The sequence below is a fragment of the Aspergillus fumigatus genome, chromosome 1, assembly GCF_000002655.1.
Source record: "Aspergillus fumigatus Af293 chromosome 1, whole genome shotgun sequence".
In the NCBI taxonomy this organism is placed as follows: Eukaryota; Fungi; Ascomycota; class Eurotiomycetes; order Eurotiales; family Aspergillaceae; genus Aspergillus; species Aspergillus fumigatus.
This window is the reverse complement of record NC_007194.1, coordinates 3,770,301-3,794,062: the sequence shown is the minus strand read 5'-3', so window position 1 is coordinate 3,794,062 and position 23,762 is coordinate 3,770,301. Positions and strand designations below refer to the sequence as shown.

The following is a 23,762-nucleotide window of genomic DNA, read 5'->3' as shown; positions in this document are numbered from 1 at the left end:
GACCGAAGAGGTGGAAGTTGCGGAGGTAGCGTGTTCTGTACAGTACACAACTGTTGACTGATATACTCAAAATGTGTATTCTCTTTTACTTCAACTTGCCCGTCCTAGTATTCATTCTTGGAACTTCGCTCATGAAGCTGAGCATGATTGATTGATGCTTGGATGGCTGCCGATAACAGGCACTCAAGCCTTGGGAGATGCACTGACTATCGCCTCGCCCGTCTAATACACCTCACTGAAGACCATTATCACAGGAAGAATTACCATTACTCTTATTATCCCATTAGGACTATTATGACCGAAACAGACAAACCCAGACCGTAAAAACGTCATTGAGGATAAGCCATTCCCGAAGGAGGCTGATACCCAACCTGAGTGGTGTTCGAAAACCGTGCCTCCACCTCCTTCTCGTTCTGCACCAGCGTGCAGCACGGGCAGAGGTAGGACTGCCAACAATCCTGGAACGTGGAGCCCTGGATTCCAAAACGTTCACGGAGCTGGCCTCGTTTGATCATAAGCAGGACCCAGTAGAGGCCGCAGTAGCTGGAGAGTGCGTAGAGGCAGCACTATGGATACAGGTGGCGGTTAGTATCATTGCTTATTTGTATGAGAAGACACTGGACAATGCATACATCACCGTTGACGTATTGGTGCTCCTTCAGAGCGGGGTCCTGAAGGCGAGATTGGGTCTTGCCGAACAGGCAGCATGGTGCACACCAGCCGATGAGACCTGAAGGGATAAATGTCAGCAAATTGATCGTAGATGAGATATGGGGGGACGGAGGAGGCGAGGCAATTGAGAGGTCAAGGATCCCTTACAGGTTTCAGTGGGAGAGAAACAGTCCCAGAACGAGCTGGACCACTCATGAGCATGCGGAGCAGCAGGGGCAGGTTGTTCGGGGCTTTTGGTATCCATATTGGGTATAATCCAAGTGCACGACGGCTAAGGGTCCGAAATATATGAACTGAGGAGACAAGGTCTTGGGGGAAGCCAGCAATTTAAACTTATCGATGGGTAGCGCCTTACGGGGAACGGCTGTCTCGCGGGTTCAAAGGATCGCTTTTCTTTTTATGTCAAAAAACGAACATTGTCGTAACTCGCGAAGATTCCTCAAAAATTCCTCAGGCCTTATCTGAACCACGGTCTGCCAGATGCAGGTCTCTGACCTTTCTAATTAGATTTCATGCTCTGTTTGGTCCAGTTGGACAGAGCCAATACAATCTAAGTTGCACGATTCCATCGTGGACATGGCCCGGGACTGAGGTAATCCTTTTCTGAAGCAGGCTATGTAAACTTTCTCCTCTTGACGACAGGTATGACTTGAGAAGACCCGCGAAATGGTGCTGCGTACTGTCTCCCTGTGGAAGAGCTGAGCCCAAAACACGAGAACTAGCAGCGACTCCACAGTGTTAATCAGAGTTAACCATTTCTTTTGGGACAATCTTGTGAGATCAGTCGACTGGGACTTGGTTCGAAGGAACTGATCAGCAAAAGTCTGTCCAATGTCTTGCTCAGAATGGATGAGATTAACGCCCAATCTCGTGTCTCGTGCGGCTCAACCGCACAGGGGCTGTAGGGTTGACACATCAAAAAGTTTAACGGGAAGTCGATAGGTTGGCATTTCCCAATACGGGCCCTATGAAGACGATCCCGTTGATCTCGGCTGGTTTAAGTGGCCAGGTCAATTCCATCTTCATGTTTGAGCATTCAGGAGAACTGAAGGATGAGACGGTTGTGTCAGGCACATTGTTCAGAGGGAGTTACAGGCGTCTCTGGGAGTCCTGCGCCTCATATTAGGCCCAGGACGGAGGAGAACAGCGAAAAGCATTGTCAAAAGTGTACATTGCAAGTCTGAAAGACAAGCACTAGTATCAGAGTCTTCCAGCTAGATTTTCGTTGCTGTCGTCGTGAGCGCAATCGGAAATGCTCAGAATTAATCGATATCTACATAGGCATCTCGATGCGCCGGCCGTCATCTCTAATTATTGCCAGTTGAGCTCTATTTAGATAAGCTCAACAATAAGTCTTCATCCTTTTAAAATAGGTCTTCAAACTAGAAAAAGAGTTGTCGATGAAGTCGAAGGTTGTTGACAATTGTTTATAGAGAGCATGACATAATCGATACTCGGGCCGAAGGCTAATCCGAAGCGGGACGTTTTTACTTTTTGGAGCTCCGCGAGGAAGAAATAATTATTGCTGTGCAAGAGCAGGCCGAGAATATCTTTGAGACTCGGCTCCTCATCCCACTCATATCATTTAATCACCATGGCTAAGCGTGGTGGTAGGAAGGTGAGCATTCCTGATGTCAATTGGCCTTGTCTCGACGAGTGTGGAAATTTGTCGCAGCAGCTAACATACTCTGTGGCAGGGCGGTGCGCGCGGGCAGCGCCAGAATTACGCGGACATTCCCAAAACGAATGAGAAGCTCGAGCGCTTCTATACTGAACAAGGCTTCATTCCAGAGGAAGAGAGAGAAGCATTCTGGGAAGCTCTGCGCAGGGACCTTCCCAACAGTTTCCGATTCACTGGTTCAAAAGGGTACGTCATGGCAGGTCGACATCTCCCAGCTGCATTGAACTCTGACATTTTGAAGACACGCCCTTGCTGTCCAGGAAAAGCTCAAGAATCACTATATTCCCGAAATCACCTCAATCCAGTATGAGGGTAACTTTGTCGAGCCGCCACGCCCAGTTCCTTGGTACCCGGACCAGCTCGCATGGTGGATGACCACCCCTAAGAACGTTGTCCGGCGATTCAAGCCTTTCGCCTCATTTCAGAAGTTCCTTGTCGCCGAGACGGACGTTGGCAATATCACTCGACAGGAGGTTGTGAGCATGATTCCTCCACTGCTCATTGACGTCAGACCTGGAATGACTGTTCTGGACATGTGCGCCGCACCGGGAAGTAAGTCAGCGCAGTTAATGGAACTGCTTCATGCGGGAGAGGAAGATGCGATGCGCCAGGTCGCGCAGCAAGTGAAGGAAGGGAAGGCGGGGCCGGAACCTATGGGCCCCGAGGGTCTCGACGACGATGGCAGAACCACCGGCCTTCTCATCGCCAACGATTCCGATTTCAAACGTGCACACATGCTTGTCCATCAGATGAAACGACTGAGCTCCCCGAATCTGATCGTCACGAATCACGACGCCACTATGTATCCCTCCATCAGACTGCCTCCTCTCCCAGAACAAGACGGCAAGCCCCAGAAGAACAGATACCTGAAATTCGACCGCATCCTTGCTGATGTCCCTTGCACCGGTGATGGTACTGCCAGGAAGAACATTAGCGTGTGGAGAGAATGGGGCCCTGCCAACGCCCTGGGTCTGCACGCTACACAGGTTCGAATCCTTGTTCGTGCGTTGCAGATGCTGAAGGTTGGTGGACGGGTAGTCTACTCCACTTGCAGCATGAACCCTGTTGAGAACGAGGCTGTCGTTGCTAGTGCTATTAGTCGCTGCGGAGGCTCGGCCAACGTTGAAATCCTCGATTGCAGCAATGAATTGCCCGGACTGAAGAGAGCTGCTGGCGTGCGCACATGGAAGGTCATGGATCGTGAGGGCCGTATGTACAACAGCTGGAAAGAGGTCGAAGAGCAGAGGGAGCGTGAAGGCATCAACGGCCTGGGCCGGATTGGCGAAGGCATGTTCCCGCCTACTGGAGAGAATGCAGACTTGCCTCTGGAGAGATGCATCCGCGTCTACCCTCATCTCCAAGATACCGGTGGTTTCTTCATCACTGTCCTCGAGAAGAAATCTGAAATTCGCGCCAAGCCGGAAGACTCCTCTAAGGTCATCCCCAAGGCCTCCATTGCAGCTCTGACTGAGGAGCTGGATTTCAAGCAGAAGCATGGAACCGCGCGCCCTCTTGAAAAGCTCGATGCATTAGACGACCTGGTGGCCCCCGGTAAAGAGGCCCAGTTGGAGATGGATAAGAGCGCTTCTGTTGCTGAAGCGACGCACCAAGTGCCCTACTTCTCAACGAACCAGATTTCGCCTGCAAAGAGAGATGCAGAGGACATGGCTGGGGACATGGAAGATGAAGTCCCATCCAAGAAGACCAAAGTGGAGGATGGCACTGAAGTAGTACTGGGTGATCGTCCAATCCACCGTCCTCCGCCCGAGGCAGAGGACCCTGACGCCTCTGAGAGCACCCCTGCTCCGCTCCCTACGGAGACCCCTCAGCCAGAGTCAACCGAGACAAAGCCCCAGCCCCCGCAGAAGCGGAAGCCGGGCCAGCCGATTGAGGAACCATTCAAATATCTGGATCCCAATAACGAGGAAATCGACCCGATTTTCAAATTCTACGAAATTTCCGAGCGGTTCCCACGTGACCGCTTCATGGTCCGTAACGCGCAGGCGACCCCTACAAGAACTATCTACTACACCAGTGCATTGGCGCGTGACATTCTGATGGCTAACGAGGGTCATGGCATGAAATTTGTGCATTGCGGTGTGAAGATGTTCGTCAAGCAAGACGCACAACGCCCCAACGTCTGCCGCTGGCGCATCCAGACCGATGGTTTGCGCATCCTTGAACCCTGGGTGGGTCCTCGTAGAGCGGTCGTCCTGACCAAGAAGGAGACCTTGCGCAAACTCCTTGTAGAGATGTTCCCCAAAGTTGCCGATGATGGCTGGAAGGATCTCGGGGAGATTGGCGAACGTGTGCGGGATATCGAAATGGGCTGTAGCATTTTGTATGTTCGGCCGGAGGAGAACTTTAGGTATGTCAAAGCACTTTCATACAGCGGCAGGATCTCCCTACAATCACCATCACCACCACCACCGTTACATCTCCAACTCCGTCACGACCAAAATCCCATCATCCCCAACTCTCTCCGCTTCCACATGTCACATCTCCTATCCCCTGCTGTCCCCCGGTGTCTAGTTGTCCATCCATCACTATCAAACCAGATGACTGATTTGTGTCCAACAGTGAACACATGGTGCTTCCTCTTTGGCGGTCGCTGCATTCGGTCAACCTCATGCTTCCCAAGGAAGAGCGCCGTGCTATGCTCCTACGTATATTTAACGACGAGCCTCAGCTGTTGAACATTACCCAGCAAGGCACGCCTCAGTCGTCCACTCCAGTAGTCGAGACGAATGAGGAAGACGTGTCTGGAATGGCTCCTACGGAAGCGGAAGAGAATGCCCTGAAGCAGGAAAACCTAGCAATAGGTGAGGATCAGCAGGAGCAGGTTGATACTCGGGAGACGTGGACCAAGGCCGGCGACGAAGATGACCGGTTTAACACAACTGTATAAATATCGCCAGGACTATCGTTTTACTCGGTGTTTGGGGAAAAAAAAATCAAGTTCAAGCTTTTATTCTCTTATCCGAGCGAGAACCTCACTCGACACTAGGAGTCGCACTGACGACGATTGAGCCCATATCTATTATCCTTCAGTATTCATAAAGAGAATCTTTGCTTGCATATGTCAAACGGAGCGAGCAGTCTGCCTAGTATGACCCTTGAGGTTTAGACTACTCTAGGTATATATGCCTCGGAGATCAGAACAGAGTGCGGTCCATTCAGTCACAACTCTCTCAAAGCAAGGTTCGCTGCTGCCATTGTCACATCAAATGAGCAGGGCCCAGTGTTCATAGTGCTTTGACATCGATGATATGTCTTTTGCAAGACTTCATTTCGAATGTACAGCAATGACCGGCATTATGGAGCTGGAAACTTGTTCAACACTTCGAGTCCTGCATTCGTGCTTAGCACTAGTCAACTCAGGAGTCAGATTGGACTCCAATTTACCCGAAAGGATAAATGCGTATGCATTTAACGGGGAGCACTGGTTGTGTATTTTGCCGCAAAATAGCCGGATCCGAGGAGCAAGGAAGCCAAGGGGAATCGTTCATGGCCGACCGGTTCACTCTCGAATGATGGGTATGCGATAGAAGTAGCGCAAGGTATCTTATCAATTCACCCTGCCTTCATCATTAGGATTCAGTGGACATCATCGTTGTTGTCTTGTTCGTCCAGTATTATCAGAGGGGAAACACCCCCAGTCCAAGCGACTGAGCCTTTGGGATTGATTAATTAGACTGATAGGTACCAGGCTCTCAATTAGCAAACACATCAGCCACTTGCATCAATCATGCCATCAAACGACAGTCAGATTATGGAGGAGAATACAAGAGGAAGAACGTAGCACTGCAGATTCCGGACTCCACATTTTGCACTCCAACGAGTCCACCATGACCCCGCAGTCCCGCTTCCTCTACAGCCATCCGAAAGCTTGGAAAAACACTGATCTGGGAATCATTGTGAAGAAATTCCAACAGCAGTGGAAGAAACCTAGTCGTTGAGCGCTGAACCGTCAATCGTCTTGACCGAGCATGCCCAGGGAATGAATGAGTTTGTCCCTTGCATGAGTCTTGAGCCTGGATTGGCGAGATGACAGGGAATTGATACGGTGATTATGCTAGTCAATGCAGCCATGCTACTGCATCATCATTCTGCGAGTCAATTGCAGGACTTGGAGCATTGACCATCGCATGATCCTCCAGCATGTCTCTGATATGAGGAAAAATTAGAGGCCGTTGGCCCCGTGTTATCGCAAACTGCGGTAGCTTGTTGACTCGAATGCGGAGGATCGTCGGCCCATTCTCCGCTCTGAATCAAGTGCAAAAACATCCCCTGCTACTGGAGAGGTGCTCTCCTCCATAATGATGGCAGCTCATTTAGTGCCTCTCCGTATCCCTGCATCGCGACCTTCCGCATTCGACTCATCTCCGCCCCTCGGTCTTTGTTAGCACGAATGATGCATGCACACACCGAGGCCTGCCATGGCAGATTTGTTCTGGTCTCTTTCCAAGGGCCCACATCCTCTCTACCGGTTTGTTGTCGTGCTTGATGGACCATGACGATAGGCACGGTGCAATCCTGGCAGACTTGTGGATGGCTAGGATCGAACTTTCTCTCATTTTACATCTCGGAGGATCATGCGGAGTGGCAAGTCCGTCATATATTAAGCCGAAGCTCCTGCCCCTGTAGTCAAGCTCCCGGCTCTCAGAAGACCTTGCATTCCCTCCCTCGTAAGCTTCATTCTTCTGGTTTCATCTTGAAGAAAAACTATGAAGCTTCTCTCTGTCTGCGCAATTGCCTTGTTGGCAGCTCAGGCAGCGGGTGCTTCCATCAAGCACATGCTCAATGGCTTCACTCTTATGGAGCACTCGGATCCTGCGAAGCGGGAACTGCTACAGAAATACGTATGTGGGATCGAAAACTTGGTAATCGATTAATGTGTACTCAGACATAGCTCTAGGTCACCTGGGATGAGAAGTCACTGTTTGTCAATGGCGAGAGAATCATGATTTTCAGCGGCGAAGTTCACCCTTTCAGGTGCGACACAGACGCGGTGATCTACTCTGGTTTGTTCTTACATTCTTACATTGTGTAGACTGCCCGTTCCTTCGCTGTGGCTCGATGTCTTTCAGAAAATCAAGGCCCTGGGGTTCAATTGCGTTTCATTCTACGTCGACTGGGCCCTCCTCGAAGGAAAACCTGGCGAGTACAGGGCTGAAGGCAACTTTGCCCTCGAGCCTTTCTTTGACGTGGCTAAGCAGGCAGGAATCTATCTCCTCGCTCGTCCTGGACCTTATATCAATGCTGAGGCTTCGGGCGGTGGTTTCCCTGGATGGTTGCAGAGAGTGAACGGAACCCTGCGGACATCCGATCCCGCGTACCTGAAGGCTACTGATAAGTATGTCGCGTACGATTGTTTGTAGCCTCGAAGCTGCTAACTCTGAATCAGCTACATTGCCCATGTTGCTGCTACTATTGCCAAAGGCCAAATCACAAACGGGGGCCCCGTCATTCTTTATCAACCGGAGAATGAGTACAGCGGGGCGTGTTGTGATGCTACTTTCCCCGATGGGGACTACATGCAATATGTCATCGACCAGGCTCGAAACGCCGGTATTGTTGTACCATTGATCAATAACGATGCCTGGACTGGAGGACACAATGCCCCTGGGACGGGCAAGGGCGAGGTTGACATCTATGGTCACGATAGCTATCCGTGAGTCAAATTCCACCTCCTGGGAAGACAATCCTAACTTGCTTTGATTAGACTAGGATTTGACTGTGTAAGATTGAGTTTTGTTGAACTCTTTGAGCGATTCTGATGAAAATAGGGACACCCAAGCGTTTGGCCCAAGGGCAACCTGCCAACCACTTTCCGGACGGATCACTTGAAGCAGAGCCCGACAACCCCGTACTCTCTTATTGAGGTGTGTGTGTGTCTCAAATGCCCTCGGATCCGGACACCACTAATCGTCGTGCAGTTCCAAGCAGGTTCCTTTGATCCATGGGGTGGACCCGGCTTTGCAGCATGCGCCGCCCTCGTCAATCACGAGTTCGAGAGAGTATTCTACAAGAATGACCTAAGCTTTGGAGCTGCTATCCTGAACTTGTACATGGTATGGAAGGATCCCGCTTAAGATTGACCAAGCGCTGACACGCTTAGACCTTTGGCGGCACGAACTGGGGTAACCTTGGCCATCCCGGTGGATACACATCCTACGATTATGGATCGCCGCTGACTGAATCTCGCAATGTCACTCGAGAGAAGTACAGTGAGCTCAAGTTAATCGGTAACTTCGTGAAAGCCTCGCCGTCTTACCTTCTGGCTACGCCTGGCAATTTGACTACCTCTGGATATGCCGACACCGCTGATTTGACCGTGACTCCTTTGCTGGGCAATGGCACTGGATCGTACTTTGTTGTCAGACATACGGATTACACCAGCCAGGCATCTACCCCGTACAAACTCAGCCTCCCAACCAGTGCTGGAAGACTCACAGTTCCCCAGCTCGGCGGTACTCTGACGCTCAATGGACGTGATTCCAAAATTCATGTTGTGGACTACAACGTCGCGGGGACCAATATCATATACTCGACTGCCGAAGTCTTCACCTGGAAGAACTTTGGGGATAGCAAAGTCCTCATCTTGTATGGTGGACCTGGCGAGCACCATGAGCTGGCGGTTTCCCTCAAGTCCGACGTCCAGGTCGTCGAAGGATCTAATTCAGAATTCAAGTCGAAGAAGGTGGGGGATGTTGTTGTGGTTGCCTGGGATGTGTCTCCATCCCGCCGTATTGTCCAGATTGGCGACCTCAAGATATTCCTGCTGGGTGAGTAGATCCGCTTGTTCTTACTCAAAGCTGATTTCGAGCAGATAGGAACTCTGTCTACAATTACTGGGTGCCACAACTTGACAAGGACGACTCGTCAACGGGCTACAGCTCCGAAAAGACTACTGCTTCGTCCATTATTGTCAAGGCTGGTTACCTTGTGCGAACCGCTTATACTAAGGGCTCCGGCCTCTATCTTACTGCTGACTTCAACGCAACAACTCCTGTCGAAGTGATCGGAGCCCCGTCAAACGTCCGGAACCTGTACATCAACGGCGAGAAGACCCAGTTCAAGACCGATAAGAATGGTATCTGGTCAACTGAGGTCAAGTACAGTGCTCCTAAGATCAAGCTTCCCAGCATGAAGGATCTGGATTGGAAGTATCTTGATACTCTGCAGGAGGTTCAGTCAACCTATGACGATTCTGCGTGGCCAGCAGCCGACCTGGACACCACACCTAACACCTTGCGACCCTTGACCACGCCAAAGTCTCTGTACTCGTCGGACTATGGCTTCCATACGGGTTACCTGATCTACCGCGGCCACTTTGTTGCTGACGGCAGCGAGACTACATTTGACGTGCGCACGCAAGGAGGCTCGGCCTTTGGCAGTTCCGTCTGGCTGAACGAATCATTCCTAGGCTCCTGGACTGGTCTCAACGCCAATGCGGACTACAACTCAACCTACAAATTGCCGCAGGTCGAGCAAGGCAAGAACTATGTCCTCACTATTCTCATTGACACAATGGGCCTCAACGAGAACTGGGTTGTCGGCACGGACGAGATGAAGAACCCCCGGGGTATTCTCTCCTACAAGCTCTCCGGCCGGGACGCCTCCGCCATCACCTGGAAATTGACCGGAAACCTCGGCGGAGAGGATTACCAAGACAAGATCCGCGGCCCTCTGAACGAAGGTGGATTGTATGCCGAACGGCAAGGCTTCCACCAGCCCCAGCCGCCCAGCCAGAAGTGGAAATCAGCTAGTCCTCTCGATGGGTTATCCAAGCCTGGCATTGGCTTCTACACCGCTCAGTTTGATCTGGATATCCCAAGCGGGTGGGACGTGCCGCTCTACTTCAACTTTGGCAACAGCACGAAGTCAGCCTACCGGGTGCAGCTGTATGTCAACGGATACCAGTACGGCAAGTTCGTCAGCAACATAGGCCCTCAGACAAGCTTCCCCGTCCCGCAGGGTATCCTGAACTATCAGGGAACCAATTGGGTTGCGTTGACTCTCTGGGCACTCGAGTCGGATGGTGCCAAGTTGGATGACTTTGAGTTGGTGAACACCACACCAGTCATGACTGCCCTATCAAAAATTCGGCCATCAAAGCAGCCAAATTATCGTCAACGGAAGGGGGCGTATTGATAGTCATCAGTGCAGTGAAGTGCAGTGCAGTGTCAGTGGCAGGGTCAGTGCATAGTGCGCCAGGACGTTAGTGGAGTACAACAACAAACCTGCTGTACATTCACCATTTTAAAGCAGTAATTTTTCCTTACCAAATATCAATACTTGCACGTACTCGGGCGACATTGTCACTAGCTGAGAAGACAGCCAAAAGAAAATGTAGTGTACGGATAAAAAGGTACGGATCCTCCCGAGGCCCACGGCCCACCCCAGCCACCGCATAATCGGGGGTCCGTCCGCTGTCCGTTGTCCGCTGTACTCCGTACCCCATACATCATGTATCTCACCTATGCCGCAGCATTTCCTCCTTCTTTCTAATGCGACTAAAATCTCCGCGTGCTCCGTCCTAAGAGAGCATCTCAATTGCGGTCGCGGCCAATCCTACCACATGTCACTCGTTGCGTTATCAGAATCACCATACGGACACGGAGTACACGCACACACACACATACCGTCCTCAACCCACCCAAACAACCACTACGATTTACCATTCACCGCAGGGCACATAACTACAACAGCAAGCCTAAACCTCTTCGCAAAAGCATAACCCACCTTCAAAAAGAAAAAAAGGACACGGAAGAAATGACCCCCCTCCGCCGCTACACAACAGTCTCCATCCCCGCGTCCTACGGGCGTCTCGACGACAGTCCCTCCCCCGGCACCGTCGTCGGAATCGTCCTAGGCAGCGTCGCAGGCTTCATCTTCCTCCTCTACCTCGCCTACCTCGGCCTCGGGCTCAACAACAAACCAGGCCCCGACGACGTAGAAGTCAGCACCGTGTCGATGTCGACGACGACGGAGAGCGCGCTGGGGAGACGGATGCGGCGGGCGCACCGCGGAGGCGGCGGGGGAGGAAGGATTGAGGTGGTGGAGGAGGAGGGGCGGCGCAGACGGCATCCTGATAATGATAATATCGTAGTGGAGGAGTCGGTGACGAGTGCGTCGAGGACGGATGAAGGGGATGTGGTGGAGGTTCTGGAGGAGCATTCGTCGGTTGATGGGCCGGTGGCGCCGGGGCGGTCGAGGTCGAGGAGGAGTCGGGTGTCGGGGTCATATCGGACGGTTGATCCATATGAGTATGGGGGTGGGAGTTCGTATGATGGGCGGTGATATGACATTAAAGGCGGATTGCATTTGTGATGTTGCTTTGGATACCCTTGATTTGATGCGATCATGTTACGATAATAACCTTATGCTGTGCGCTGGATAATGAGTTACGAAGCCATGTCATGTGATGATTTATTTACAAGGACGCTCCTATTGAACACGGTCAGGCTGGTTCGCGAGATGTGGGTTTCAATTCTTACAAATAGTAAGGGAAAAAGTAATATTAACAAGAATAATAAAGACTCCTTGCCCCTAGGCAACCTGAAAATGAGGAACAATGAGGGAATGAACGACAGAGGATTCACAAAGGAGATATGACGAGTCCCGACCTGATAATGCTCCGTATCCGTTCCAGCGCCGTAGCAGAATAGTCAGAAATTAATGGACAGAAAGGTATTCGAGCAGAAACAGAATGTTCAGGGCAATTTGCCCTTAATTATAACGGCACGAGTCCCTTTTCTTCATACTGCTTAGAACAGAATATCCAAGCAGCAACAGCATGCAAGAGCGGCCATGATACCGGCACAAATGCCACCGCCTGAAGACCCTCCCCGGTCTTCCGGATAGTAGCCTTGCTGCTGTGGCGGGTATCCTTGCGGAGGATAGTACATAGGTTGACCCGGGGGAGGGGGCGAGCCGTAACCGCCATATCCTTGCTGGGGAGGGGGACCGTAATTCTGGGGAGGGTAGTAACCGCCTTGGTTGTAGTAGTCTTGGTTTGCGCCACCAGGAGGAGCAGGTGAACCGGGGTGGCCGTATGGGCCAGCGTCATGAACAGGCGCAGGATATGAAGGAGGAGGGCCGTCCTAGAGATAAACGTTAGGTGTCAACCCACGCGAAGTCGCGAAGAAACGAAAGGTATGGGTATGACTTAGGGGACTAACCGGCTTGTTGTATGACATCTTGATGCTTGTATAAAAGCGATGAGGTTCTCAATATAGTCGAGTTACCAAATTGTACAGCTAGTAGTGGCTGAGCCACGAGACAGTACTCCGTATCCCGAGAACGTTTCGAGATTGCCGACGACTGTCAGCCAGCTGCAAGAGAACGGATAAGGAGATATTTCTATCTCGCTGCGTTGATGTGGAGCGTTGCGCTGACGATCCGAGATATGGTGAAAGAAGAAGATTGAACGAGAGGGGCAAAAGGAGAGATTTTGTTGAGACTATCAGTCAGTCAGATGAAGTTAACCAAGTCCTCCAAGAAAGAGCCGCCCCAAGCACTTGGCAAATGGCACGGGATCTCCGGATTCGGCAGGTCTGTGGCTGTGCCTTGAGTACTTATCACGCCTTTTTAGACGATGACAATGACAGCTTATAAACGACTGGGCAGACAGGAGCACATTTCCAGTTGGATTTTTGGACCATGACCACCACAAAACATGTATCTCAATCTCTGATTCGACAGATGAAATCTTTCCAAGGCCGTAGGCATCCATGTAAAGTCAACTCCAGCACCGCCACCTTTCATTCGTAATGCATTCATCCATCCTTCCTTGCGCTGGCCATTAGCTTTCGGCTTTCGGCAAGGGAGTCTATCTTTTCGATTATTGGTAGTTACTACTCCGTACTCCGGAGTCCTAAGAATATGAAAGTAGTCGACAACGCTGCATGTCATATGTTTGTGTGCCTCAGGCATTATGGTTTACTAACTCATCCCATAATTGTATGTGCTGACGCTTATCCCCTGACACACAGACCCTTCCTTCATTAAAACGATTGTGACACGTCAATCTAGCCAATCGAAATGGATAGTAACATCAAACCCCATAAGGTCGCCCCTACCCTGAATGGCGAATTTAACTGGTCCGTCTGGATAGAGGCGCTCTAGGGATATCTTTGCAGCAGGAACACCAAGTATTGGAAGCTCCTAAAGCGACGATACGTGGCACCCAATCCATCAACACTCTACTGATCGTGAACAAGTACGGCAAAGCCTCCTTCGCAAATGCAGGGAAGAGCTAGCCCAAAAACATGCCACTGAGAGTCCTCCAGCTCCTGCAGCAACCGCTGCTGCTGTCCTAAACCAGGTAACGGTGACAGACAAGGAGATCAATGACTTAATCAATGATCGAAATATCTGCAATCATCAGCTGTTGGAACGCTTCGAACAGCAAACGGAAGCATTCACTCGGCTTAACTACCAAGTACTTGATATTTTATGCCACCATTAACAATGCTGCAATAGCTCACATCTCTGGCCTTGCAGACGCAGTACTGGCTTTTGAAAAGCTACAAAGCCTTTATGAGCGGTTAGGCAGAGATGGTTTGTTCTTGCTCTGGAAGAAGATCTGTCAGATTAAGTACGGTCTAAACGGCAATTACAACACCTTTCTGCAGAAATGGCAGGCAGCTGTCACTGAGATACGTGCTCTAGGAGATCTTCCTTTATATTGCGTTGTTGCTCTGGCCGCAAGATTGGAGGTTGACAATGACCTTTGATAACATCTTACGAAGATCTACCCAGGAGAGTCTCTTCCTCCCCTGTTATATATGTGTATAAATGTTCTCGGCGAGGATTTAGACCCTAGAACCCTATATCAGGCAATATAAACCTGGTAACCGACTACGAGAGTGCAGCTTGCAAGCGTTCATCGGAATGGCTTGTTGAGGATAACATGGCTGAGACGTCTTTTCAGACAGGACTCTATAAATGTACATCAAGGGCTGAACTGATGCAAAATTACAAAAGACAAAAAATCGAAAAAATGCATTCGATTTCAGCATATAAAGATGTTGAAGTCATCAGATTAATGTTAAGCATGCTGTACGGAGTACTCCATAGAGTAGGGTTATCGCACTCCAGTGGGCTACGTGAAGGTTACATGGCAACACCTCGGCCGCGCCTATGCTCCACGCGTCTGTCTCTGCACGCTGGGTGTCGTCACAATATGTCGTGGTCATCCCGAATGTCTCTCAATCGCCCCTATCAATCACTACTGGCTGTCTTTGTATTCTGGAAAGCACTTTTACTTCTCCTGGCCGTCTTCAGCCCTGGCCCTGGCTACGACACTTCAACCACGCTACGGTTGGACCGTCATGCAACCAATGCAGTCAGTGATGGTCCATTTACAGCGAGCTTGCTCCAGGTTTCCACCAAGCTGACCAGGTGGGACGCTATATACTTTACCGAGGCCGCACGCCGGGGCTACACCTTCGAGCAAGAATAGGCATTCGGTTATGGCTTCATCAAGCCCATCAATTTCTTTGCCAATGGTGAGCGCCTTTGAGCCCGCTGTACACTGGCGGACTAATAATTATCCAGCTCTCCAAAAGACAGGCGCTGTAGACTACGCTTTTAGGGAGCACGTCGCTGGTATTATCATAGCTCATGCAGCTCATGGCCTGTCGGTACTAGTCCTCTATTGTCTGGGGTGTGCCATTTTTTCCGGAAGAAAGGGTCGCATGCTCGCGTTCATCGCAGCGTGCTTACATATATTCTCACCTGCAGGACTTTTCCTTTCAGCTCCGTACGGGGAGAGTACCTACGCACTCTTGAGCTTCACTGGCTACTTTCTCTTCGTTCAGAGCTTCAGCCCATCGGGGGCTTCTACCAGTCTCAAAGATGCTCTTATTCCGCTAGCTGGTATCCTGTGCGGATTAGCTACGACGGTTCGCAGCAATGGGATCCTCAACGGCCTTCTCTTCCTCGAGGAAGCAATCCGAGCGCTGTATTCCTTGACCGGGGCTATAACCTTCGCGAAATTTCGCCGGCTACTCGCCGTTGGCGTGGCTGGTATCTGCACCGCTCTTGGTTTTGTGGTCCCGCAATACATCGCTTACCGGGATTTCTGCATCAATTACCCCTTTACGGGCCATGATGAACCAAGGATATGGTGTCGTAGGACCCTTCCGAGTATCTCCAGCTTCGTCCAGGACCATTATTGGTATGTTTTCAACTTAGTATCGTTACGCCGCTAACTAGTCCCATAGGAACAATGGTTTTCTTCGGTATTGGACTGTGTCCAATATCCCCCTGTTCGCCTTGGCCAGTCCAATGCTGGCAATCATGACTTATTCTGCCCTTTGGACTCTCAACGTTGAATCAGGCAGGCTGACAGGAGCAGGCCGCCTGTTGCGTAGCCTGGCGGCTCCCCAGCTCATCCTGGCTGCCTTGACATTTTCAAAACATCATGTTCAGATCATTACCCGCATGTCTTCGGGCTATCCCGTGTGGTATTTCTAAATCGCGGATCTCCTTATGAAGGAGTACTCCGTGGTCCGTCTGGACAAGAAGAAGCTCGGGGAGCAGGAGCAGCGTTCGTATGGAAGCGTGGCAATCACCTATATGATTTGCTATGCAGCTGTTCAGGGCGTCCTTTTTGCTTCTTTCTTACCGCCGGCATGACTGCTCCTACGGGAACAACAAAGCTGAACTACCTCACCGTCACCTGTTTATCATATACAATATTATTTCATAGTATATGCAGGGGAAAAGTCACTCCAAAACATTGAAAATACAGTAGGCACAGAAAACCGGGTTTGCAATCTCTATAAGGTACCGTATTGACTTAGGCACAATTGAATTGGCATTGGTCCAAGTGACGCTACGCTACGCACCTCGAAGCAGGTACCGACATGACGATCACTATCACACAGGTATATAACAACAACATCACCCTCACTCCCTCTCAATTTCAATCCCCAATCCATGATGCCTCCAAAATGGTCCCCCAACTCTTCCCACCCCGCCATGTCTACTTCCCCTCCAACCCCTCTCACACCTCCACTGTCATCCTCCTACACGACACAAACAGCACAGGCGCCGAGCTGGCCGCCGCGCTGGACGTCTCAACAACACCAGCAACAGAAACAGCGACAGCTGGAAATCCCAAATCTATCTTCGAGCACTTTCCCTCCTGCCGCTGGGTGTTTCCCTCCGCTCAGCCCCGGCAGATAGATATCTGCTACGCAAGCAGGGGGAATTGGATCAATGTCGATGTCGACGTCGCCGTCGCTGTCGACACCGATGCGAACGAAGACACAGACCCAGGCGCAAATTCCCTTCAACAACCACAACCACAGCTCAGCCCCTCCACAAAAGACGTCGACAACAATTACAACAACAACGCAGACCAAAACGATGATCTAGAAACCTGCGTAGAGTACATCCTGCAAGTAGTAGAAGAGGAAATCATCCGGCTGGACGGCGACAGTCGTCGCGTGGTGCTGGGTGGGTTCGGGCAGGGGATGGCCGTTGCGATTGCTGCATTACTCGCTGCGCAGAGACGACTGGGTGGGTTTGTGGGTGTGAGCGGGTGGGTTCCTCACCCAGAGAGGATCGGGAGCTTAGCTGGTCGGGGCCGGGGGCTGCTTGTTGAAAACGAGGCGAGGATGGGAGCGTCCGAGGGTTCGGCAGGAGCGGACGGGGTGGAGGTGGATCCGGGGGCCGATTCGATGTTAGAGACTCCGGTCCTTCTGAGCTATCTGGAGGATGATCCATGTGTGGATATTCAAACAGCGTTGACAGTCGACGAGACATTGAACCGCTTGGGGTTCGTCAAGGTGGTTTGGGATGCTTGTCCAAGTTCACCGCAGGGCGAGGGTTCGCTCTTACATTTGCACCAGCTAGATACAATTATGGGCTTCTTGACAGAGGTGTTTGATCACGAGGGCAGCAATCTCCCCCAAGATGATATGTTAGGATACTCTACTTGAAGCAGCAGGCAGGCAAAGATCTCCTGAATAGTATTTCCAGTCGCTCATGTCGTTACTTACACGCTGAAATGAACTCGCTAAACCAATCTTTTTTGCCTTCTCTGCAAACACTTTTGAAGACCACATGAATCAGGAGAGGAGACAAGGGTTGCATGCGATGGCACACGGGACAGGAAGCAGGACGGAAATGAATCCTGAAATTACACGAGAGAATATGTCACGAGGGGAAATGTCGAGCCGCCTCCAGAAGAAGGCTGTATCACATGAGTATATAAAGACAGAACAAGAAAAGGAAATTGGGAGTCAGCCATGGCAAATTCTACTGGCATCTCATGTAGGTGGTACGGGAAGGGAGGAGAGGGCTCCGGAAAAGGCTCAGGTTGGCAATGCTTCGAAAATCGCGGAAAATGAGAATGCAAACTTCGGAGAAGCTCCTGCAGATCTTGAATGTCAAAAAGCACCCGCTTCTGCAATGGAATGTGCACGCGATGGGCATAGATCAAGTCTATATCGGTCGTGTTCTCTTCATGCCGTATCCTCAATCGAAGCCTTCTGAAGCTCCTCAGAGACATCTGCGGCGGCATCGTTCTCCTGCTTCAGCTCAGCTTCGGCGGAGACTTTGCCATTCACACCGCTGTTCTCAATAGCGACCTTCTTGGCATGGTCGGTAGCACGTTGGCTGTCAGAGTTCGCCTCTTCCTCTTCCAGACGCTTGATCTCCTCCTGAGCCTTCTTGATGTTCTATCAAACAGGTTAGCGCATTTAAATTGCCAGCATTGAAATCGCTGTGTTAACTCACCTCCTGGGTCTTAGCGGCCTGGTTCGCCTTCCACTCGGTGATCTTGGCGGCAAGCTTCTCGATAACAGCAGGAACATCGGACTGGTTCATAGGAGGGTCGATCTTGACTTTGGCAAAGTCCTCGATGACACCGACGTTGAGGTTGAACTTGGTGGGTTCGGCAGGAGTTCCGGGAGCAGGGCTGCCATTGGCGGTGCCCTTCTTACCCTTCTTGCTCTTCTTGCCGCCAGTGCCGACAAAGTAGTCTTCCTCACGGTCCTCCTTCTTCAAGACCTTCATGCCCTTGATGTTGGAGTCGTCAACGGTACGACCGACTTGAGCACGGAAAGCGGAAGACTGATCCTTCTTGTCATCAAGACCAAGGGTGGAGAAGTCGTAGGACGGGTTGAAGTGGCGGATAAGACCTTGCGCGATGAGGATCTCGTCGGTGTAAGCGGGACGGGAAGCCTCCTCAAGCTTCTTGTCCGCAATCTTCTTCTTCTTTTCGCGCTCAAAGGCCTCACGCTGGGCCTTTTGCTTCTCCCGGCGGATCCTCCAGGCCTCATCCTCATACTCCTTGTACGCCTTGCGGGCCTTGTAGTAGTTGTCCTTGATCTCACGGATGGCATTCCACTTCTTCTGCTGCTCAGCATGCAGCTTAGTGCGCTCGTCTCTCAGAGCGTTCAGATTCTTGAAGGCACTGTCGTGCTCGGCCTTGATGGCATCGAGCTCCTTCTGGATCTCAGTGTACTTGTCGCTCAGAGCCTTGGCTTCGGGGTTGTCGAGAGTCTTCTTGAGGGTAGCAATCTGCGCCTTCAGGTCGTTGATAACCTTCTGCTGCTCATCCAAGCCAGCAAAGTTCTTGCGCTGCTTACGAAGAGTTGAGATGTCGGAGAGGGCCTTGCGCTCGTCCACCAAGCGGAGAGTACCAGAGTCGACTTGCTTCTCGAGACGGGCGATTTCACGGTCAATGTCCTCGACATTCTTGAATGGCATGCGAGTGCGGGAGTTATTCTGTTCGGTGATCCGGGCCTTGAGGGTCAACTCCAGAGCATTGATCTTCTCCTGGGTGCTCGTTCTTGAGGCCTTAAATCCCTGCTGCTTTTGACGAATGGAGGAAAGCTCAGCACGAAGTTCCTGTTGTCTCTTGGCTGAGGGTGAGTCCTGGTTGTTAGGCTTGGCGCTCTCGATCTTGGCCTTGATTTGGTTCTGCGCATAGTTAGTATCTTTATATATGTTACGCAGTTTGCAACTAGTTGTAAACACATATCGTTAAAGCAGAAGAGGGAATGGTAGAGATTGTGAGGGTCATTTTTCCACAGAAGGAGGGGTAGAGGTGTGTGAATAAAAAAAAAGAGGTGCATTGTGCGGAGCATGGAACAAACAACAAAGCAATAGAACAATGGACGTTATCAATTGACGGAGACCTCACATACCAATTTCTCCTGGACAGCAGCATGCTCCTTTTCAGCCTGAGCGAGATCAGCCTTGAAAGCCTCCTCGTTGGGCTTGGTCGGCCTGGCTTTCTGCTCCGTGGCAGGAGCGGCATTGGCGGCGGCAGCCATGACTTTTGAGAATTGAAGAGGGGGGGAGAAGAAAGGGGAAATGAGTGAGAGAAACTCAAGAGTGAGCCGAGATTGATCGTGTGGATCAATCGCAGAAAGACGCAGCTCAGGCGAGTGGGAAGAAACGAGAGTAGTGACACGAAAGTGATACACAAAAATAATTGATAATTGCCAGGTAGGCGGAAAGTTGGGGAAAGGGACCGAGAACTCGTGCCTCTCAGCTTTCCCTGGCTCACTCCTCTCTTTTTTTCCCCTAGCTCTTCTATGGTAAGCCTGGCCTTTGTTCTTACTGGCGTCTGATTCTCTTCTGGTTGGCGGCGCTTCCCATTGGCGCTCTTAGCGCAGGTCCGCCCGATTTTTCGAGAACTTCGATCACTCACGGTCTCCAAACTCCTACTTATCGTCCAGTTTTCTTCCATACAACTCCCGTCTGCGTCTGACATATTGCTCAGCGCTCTCACCGGGATAGCATTTCTTTTGCTTGCTACAAATTCTTTTCAGTGAGGCAGCAGACAGACGCGGTTACTTCAATTTTTAGCCATGGATGAAGAATACACCAGCTCTGCGGAGGCCGACCGCGAGATGACCAGACTTTGGCGAACCTGGAGGACGGTATTTGAGATGCTGGCGGATCGGGTGAGTTTCTTTGAGACGTCTATTTCTTTGCGTTACGTTGTCGTGCGGTTATGCTTACACGATCGTTCTGTTGTAGGGGTACGAAGTCACAGAAGAAGAGATTCAAATTCCCCTAGATGAATTTAGACAGAAATATGCGGATCCTGTGGGATTTCCTGAGTACGCGACTACCCTGGACCTCTTTGGGAGCCCCGTTCAACTCGTCTAACGCACTTTCTCCAACCATACAGCCGCACCAAGATGAAAATCAGCGCTCGTCCCACAGCAGCCATGCAAGCCAAATACACACCTTTGCCCACCCCCGCCAACCCAGACCCTCAACCTGACTGTGGTACTATCTATGTTGAGTTCTGTGCCGATTCCACCGGTGTCGGTACTAAGCAAGTTCGAGCATTCAATCACTTTGTTGATGAGAACAACTTCCACACCGGAGTCTTCATCACTCAGACGCCAATCTCCCCATCTGCCGTGCGCCTACTGAGTGGTATTCCCGGTCGTATCTGTGAGCATTTCCAGGAGCAGGATTTACTAGTCAACATCACCCGTCACGAATTGGTTCCCAAACATGTCCTGCTGAGCCCAGAGGAGAAGAAGAATTTGCTCCAACGGTATCGACTGAAGGAGTCGCAACTGCCTCGTATCCAGGTCTCTGATCCTGTTGCGAGGTACTTGGGTTTGCGACGGGGACAGGTCGTCAAGATTATCCGAAAGAGTGAAACCGCCGGTCGCTATGCCAGTTATCGCTGGGTAATTTAATCGCGCTGGACTCCACCAGTACACATGCCTTTTTGCGCGATACAATCCTTCGCAAAAGACCTTTTGTGCGCCTTTCACATCTTCATGAGTCGGTTGCGGAGAGTCGGACTGGAGCCCTCCGAGGTTATATTCCTGTCTCCCGGCTCTTCTTTAGAGGACCAGGGTCTACGTTTTTCGGTACAATTCGTTGCGCTCAGCGGGATGCGCCCGGAAGTGATCTTGGATTGAAACTATTATTATACCCTCGGATAACGAAACCAAAATTGGAGAGTCTTGTTGCGTGGTAACAACGGCAAAAAATGATTGCAGGTAGGGGATCAAGAAAGCACAGAAGAGAACATCAAAAAGTTCGTCCACTTGTACGTATTATGGGCAGCATGGCGCATGGGCGAAAGAGAGACTTCAATTTTGGTCGGGAACTGTTTCGTCACCAAGCTTTCTGCATTTCTCTGTGATCTTTATGTATGTATGCGAGTCCGACGTTTCTTATTAGATAACCACTTTAAGGTATGGAATCAGTCGAAACTCATACAGAGGCTTGGATAAGATAGCCGAATCCAACTTCAGTCTCGATTTTGAGACACTTGATGGTCAATCGGTCCTTTTAATGCCTCAGGCCGCGAGAGCCCCACGGGATACTATTCGTATAATAGCCGCCGACACTGGACAGGCCGAGAACGCTGCCGAGAGTACTCCGGACGTCAGGTCGCAGAGTGTGCCGCCCCCGTGATTTAGGTTGAGTCTGCTTGTTACCTACTTGATGTTTCTCGAATCATGATTGCTGGTGCTCCTCGGCCATATGTACCATCTTTTTTTGTTATTGCACAAATTCTTCAATAGATTCTCGATTCTAATCTGTTCTTTATTTCCGAAGATGTTGGTTTGAGATTTTGATTTCAACTGTCGTTTGCTTTTTGACACGGTCCCTGCCACCTGCTATACACGTTTCCCTTCATTCTCCTTCATCGGAATCGTGATGATGCAAGAAGTGACCGTAAGACCTTCCCACGTTTATCACTTAACCTTGTCTTAGCTTAGCAAGATGCTAATCCAATGATCCGCCAGGCTCTTTTTGCAAAGACTCAGTCGGGTTCTTACATGCGTTTACGGTCTCTTTACCCGTCAATCCCGCGATGGTCCCAAGCCCGGCATTCTTTACGCTCTTTTTCCAATGAGTCTCGTTCGCGTTCATCAATCGATACCTTCTTACCCTCCGGTAACCAAGATTCCTTAACAAGAAGCTCCAATCATCCCGGCCATGGTCCCTGGACGCCGTCGCAATCTACAGCGTCGTTCTCTACCTCCTCCTCGCTCTCTGAGCCAGCGGATTGGGACGAGAATCCAAATCTTTCAATCTCTACCTTTTCAGAATTACCGTCTAAAGACTTTGGCGTCAACCAGCATATGATCATTAATCAAGAGTTCAAAGAGGCCTTGCGTCAGATTCTGTGGCAGTTCCGCGCTCCGATCCGATATGCTTTCGCCTATGGTTCCGGTGTCTTCCCTCAGTCCGGCAGTGCAGCCGGGTCCAGTCAATGTCACCCATCGGCCCCGGCAGCGATTCAGAATATGCAGCAGGGCAAGGGCAAGATGATTGATTTTATCTTTGGAGTATCATATACTCAGCATTGGCACGCACTGAACCTGAGTCAACACCGTGACCATTACTCTGCATTGGGGTCTACCGGGTCTTATATGGTTTCCCAGGTACAAGACAGATTTGGGGCAGGCGTATACTTCAATCCTTACGTGACGGTTAATGGTACGCTGATCAAATACGGAGTCGTGAACCTCGATACCCTGTGTAGGGATCTTAGTCAATGGGACACATTGTATCTCGCCGGACGGTTACAGAAACCAGTGAAGATCCTGCGCGACCACCCCAGGGTGCGCTTAGCCAACCAGATTAACCTCCTGTCTGCGGTCCGGGTAGCGCTGCTGCTATTGCCAGCCGAGTTCAGCGAATTCGAGCTCTACACCACTATCGCGGGGATCAGCTATATGGGAGACCTTCGTATGTCACTACCGGCGGAGGACCCCCGGAAAGTGCGGAATATCGTCTCGGGCCAAATGGCGCACTTCCGGCGGCTATATGCACCTCTCATTGAGAATCTTCCCAACGTCACATTCAACGACAGGCGCTGCACGGAAGAAGATTGGATCGACGACCCCAATGCGAATGTCCGTCTTACACAGGACATGGACCCAGTGAAGCGGGGCAATATGGTACGCCGGTTACCCGAATCATTCAAGCAGAAGTTGTACTTCCAGTATCAGTCTCGATTTGAAATACCCCAAGTCGAGTTCAACAAAATGATGAAGGAGAGCAGCGACAGCGACTCGGAAGTAGTGCGACGGAGGCAGGGCGGTCCATTCGAACAACGGATCGCGGCTGATGAGAACCTCAAAAAGGAAATACAGGCGTCAATAACGAAAACGATACGTTGGCCAAGTACCGTTCAGACCATCAAGGGTTTGTTTACTTCAGGGATCAGCAGAACCTGGCGCTATTTGAGCGAAAAGCAAAGCAAGTACAGAACCTCAGGCCGGAAAGCTAAAGCTTCATCCGAGGAGTCTCCTTCTTCGAAGCACGAATAGACGCTTCTGGCAATTCATCTTGGGTGTCATCAATACACGGGCGGTACGGATTGGCGATTCTTGGAATCCTTAAGGCATATTGAGGCGTTCTTCGATTTTTCTTCATGAAGTACATA

At 50.8% G+C, this 23,762-nt stretch overlaps 10 protein-coding genes across 10 annotated transcripts; 6 read left to right on the top strand and 4 right to left on the bottom strand.

Annotated features, from left to right (window-relative positions):
* Positions 1–329: 329 nt before the first annotated feature.
* AFUA_1G14190 (PLAC8 family protein) lies at positions 330–2,065 on the bottom strand (the record flags this gene model as incomplete). Its single annotated transcript, XM_747696.2, has 3 exons — positions 820–2,065; positions 633–730; positions 330–566 (listed from the first exon to the last, which is right to left on the bottom strand). The coding sequence occupies exons 1-3, from the start codon at positions 914–916 to the stop codon at positions 330–332; spliced, it is 432 nt and encodes a 143-aa protein (XP_752789.1). The 5' UTR covers positions 917–2,065.
* A 201-nt stretch (positions 2,066–2,266) lies between these two features.
* Positions 2,267–5,261, top strand: AFUA_1G14180 (tRNA (cytosine-C5-)-methyltransferase; the record flags this gene model as incomplete). The annotated part of the gene is made up of 4 exons (XM_747695.1): positions 2,267–2,290; positions 2,370–2,539; positions 2,595–4,721; positions 4,934–5,261. 4 exons carry the CDS (start codon positions 2,267–2,269, stop codon positions 5,259–5,261), a joined length of 2,649 nt encoding a protein of 882 aa, XP_752788.1.
* Positions 5,262–7,080: 1,819 nt separating this feature from the next.
* lacA (glycoside hydrolase family 35 protein) lies at positions 7,081–10,510 on the top strand (the record flags this gene model as incomplete). The annotated part of the gene is made up of 9 exons (XM_077803962.1): positions 7,081–7,215; positions 7,272–7,348; positions 7,407–7,709; positions 7,761–8,027; positions 8,079–8,094; positions 8,143–8,238; positions 8,293–8,427; positions 8,475–9,141; positions 9,186–10,510. 9 exons carry the CDS (start codon positions 7,081–7,083, stop codon positions 10,508–10,510), a joined length of 3,021 nt encoding a protein of 1,006 aa, XP_077660131.1.
* A 398-nt stretch (positions 10,511–10,908) lies between these two features.
* On the bottom strand, positions 10,909–11,724 carry AFUA_1G14160 (uncharacterized protein; the record flags this gene model as incomplete). The annotated part of the gene is made up of 3 exons (XM_747693.1): positions 10,909–10,930; positions 11,158–11,227; positions 11,298–11,724. 3 exons carry the CDS (start codon positions 11,722–11,724, stop codon positions 10,909–10,911), a joined length of 519 nt encoding a protein of 172 aa, XP_752786.1.
* A 402-nt stretch (positions 11,725–12,126) lies between these two features.
* Positions 12,127–12,558, bottom strand: AFUA_1G14150 (uncharacterized protein; the record flags this gene model as incomplete). Its single annotated transcript, XM_747692.1, has 2 exons — positions 12,127–12,462; positions 12,541–12,558. 2 exons carry the CDS (start codon positions 12,556–12,558, stop codon positions 12,127–12,129), a joined length of 354 nt encoding a protein of 117 aa, XP_752785.1.
* Positions 12,559–14,803: 2,245 nt separating this feature from the next.
* AFUA_1G14140 (DUF409 domain protein) lies at positions 14,804–15,841 on the top strand (the record flags this gene model as incomplete). The annotated part of the gene is made up of 2 exons (XM_747691.2): positions 14,804–15,542; positions 15,589–15,841. Exons 1-2 carry the CDS (start codon positions 14,836–14,838, stop codon positions 15,839–15,841), a joined length of 960 nt encoding a protein of 319 aa, XP_752784.1. The 5' UTR covers positions 14,804–14,835.
* Positions 15,842–16,233: 392 nt separating this feature from the next.
* Positions 16,234–17,313, top strand: AFUA_1G14130 (uncharacterized protein; the record flags this gene model as incomplete). Its single annotated transcript, XM_747690.1, has 1 exon — positions 16,234–17,313. The coding sequence occupies one exon, from the start codon at positions 16,234–16,236 to the stop codon at positions 17,311–17,313; it is 1,080 nt and encodes a 359-aa protein (XP_752783.1).
* Positions 17,314–17,838: 525 nt separating this feature from the next.
* Positions 17,839–19,922, bottom strand: bfr1 (putative nuclear segregation protein (Bfr1); the record flags this gene model as incomplete). The annotated part of the gene is made up of 3 exons (XM_747689.2): positions 19,528–19,922; positions 18,113–19,300; positions 17,839–18,054 (listed from the first exon to the last, which is right to left on the bottom strand). The coding sequence occupies exons 1-3, from the start codon at positions 19,654–19,656 to the stop codon at positions 17,839–17,841; spliced, it is 1,533 nt and encodes a 510-aa protein (XP_752782.1). The 5' UTR covers positions 19,657–19,922.
* Positions 19,923–20,035: 113 nt separating this feature from the next.
* On the top strand, positions 20,036–21,641 carry AFUA_1G14110 (DNA-directed RNA polymerase core subunit RPB5). The gene is made up of 3 exons (XM_077803961.1): positions 20,036–20,292; positions 20,369–20,451; positions 20,523–21,641. Exons 1-3 carry the CDS (start codon positions 20,197–20,199, stop codon positions 21,046–21,048), a joined length of 705 nt encoding a protein of 234 aa, XP_077660130.1. The 5' UTR covers positions 20,036–20,196; the 3' UTR covers positions 21,049–21,641.
* A 460-nt stretch (positions 21,642–22,101) lies between these two features.
* AFUA_1G14100 (phosphatidate cytidylyltransferase) lies at positions 22,102–23,646 on the top strand (the record flags this gene model as incomplete). Its single annotated transcript, XM_747687.1, has 1 exon — positions 22,102–23,646. One exon carries the CDS (start codon positions 22,102–22,104, stop codon positions 23,644–23,646), a length of 1,545 nt encoding a protein of 514 aa, XP_752780.1.
* Positions 23,647–23,762: the final 116 nt, after the last annotated feature.

Coding starts and splice junctions, on each gene's coding strand:
- AFUA_1G14110 (XM_077803961.1), top strand. CDS start 20,197: ATGGATGAAGAATACACCAGCTCTGCGGAGGCCGACCGCGAGATGACC. Junction 20,293..20,368: donor TTGAGATGCTGGCGGATCGG/GTGAGTTTCTTT, acceptor GTTCTGTTGTAG/GGGTACGAAGTCACAGAAGA. Junction 20,452..20,522: donor GATCCTGTGGGATTTCCTGA/GTACGCGACTAC, acceptor CCAACCATACAG/CCGCACCAAGATGAAAATCA.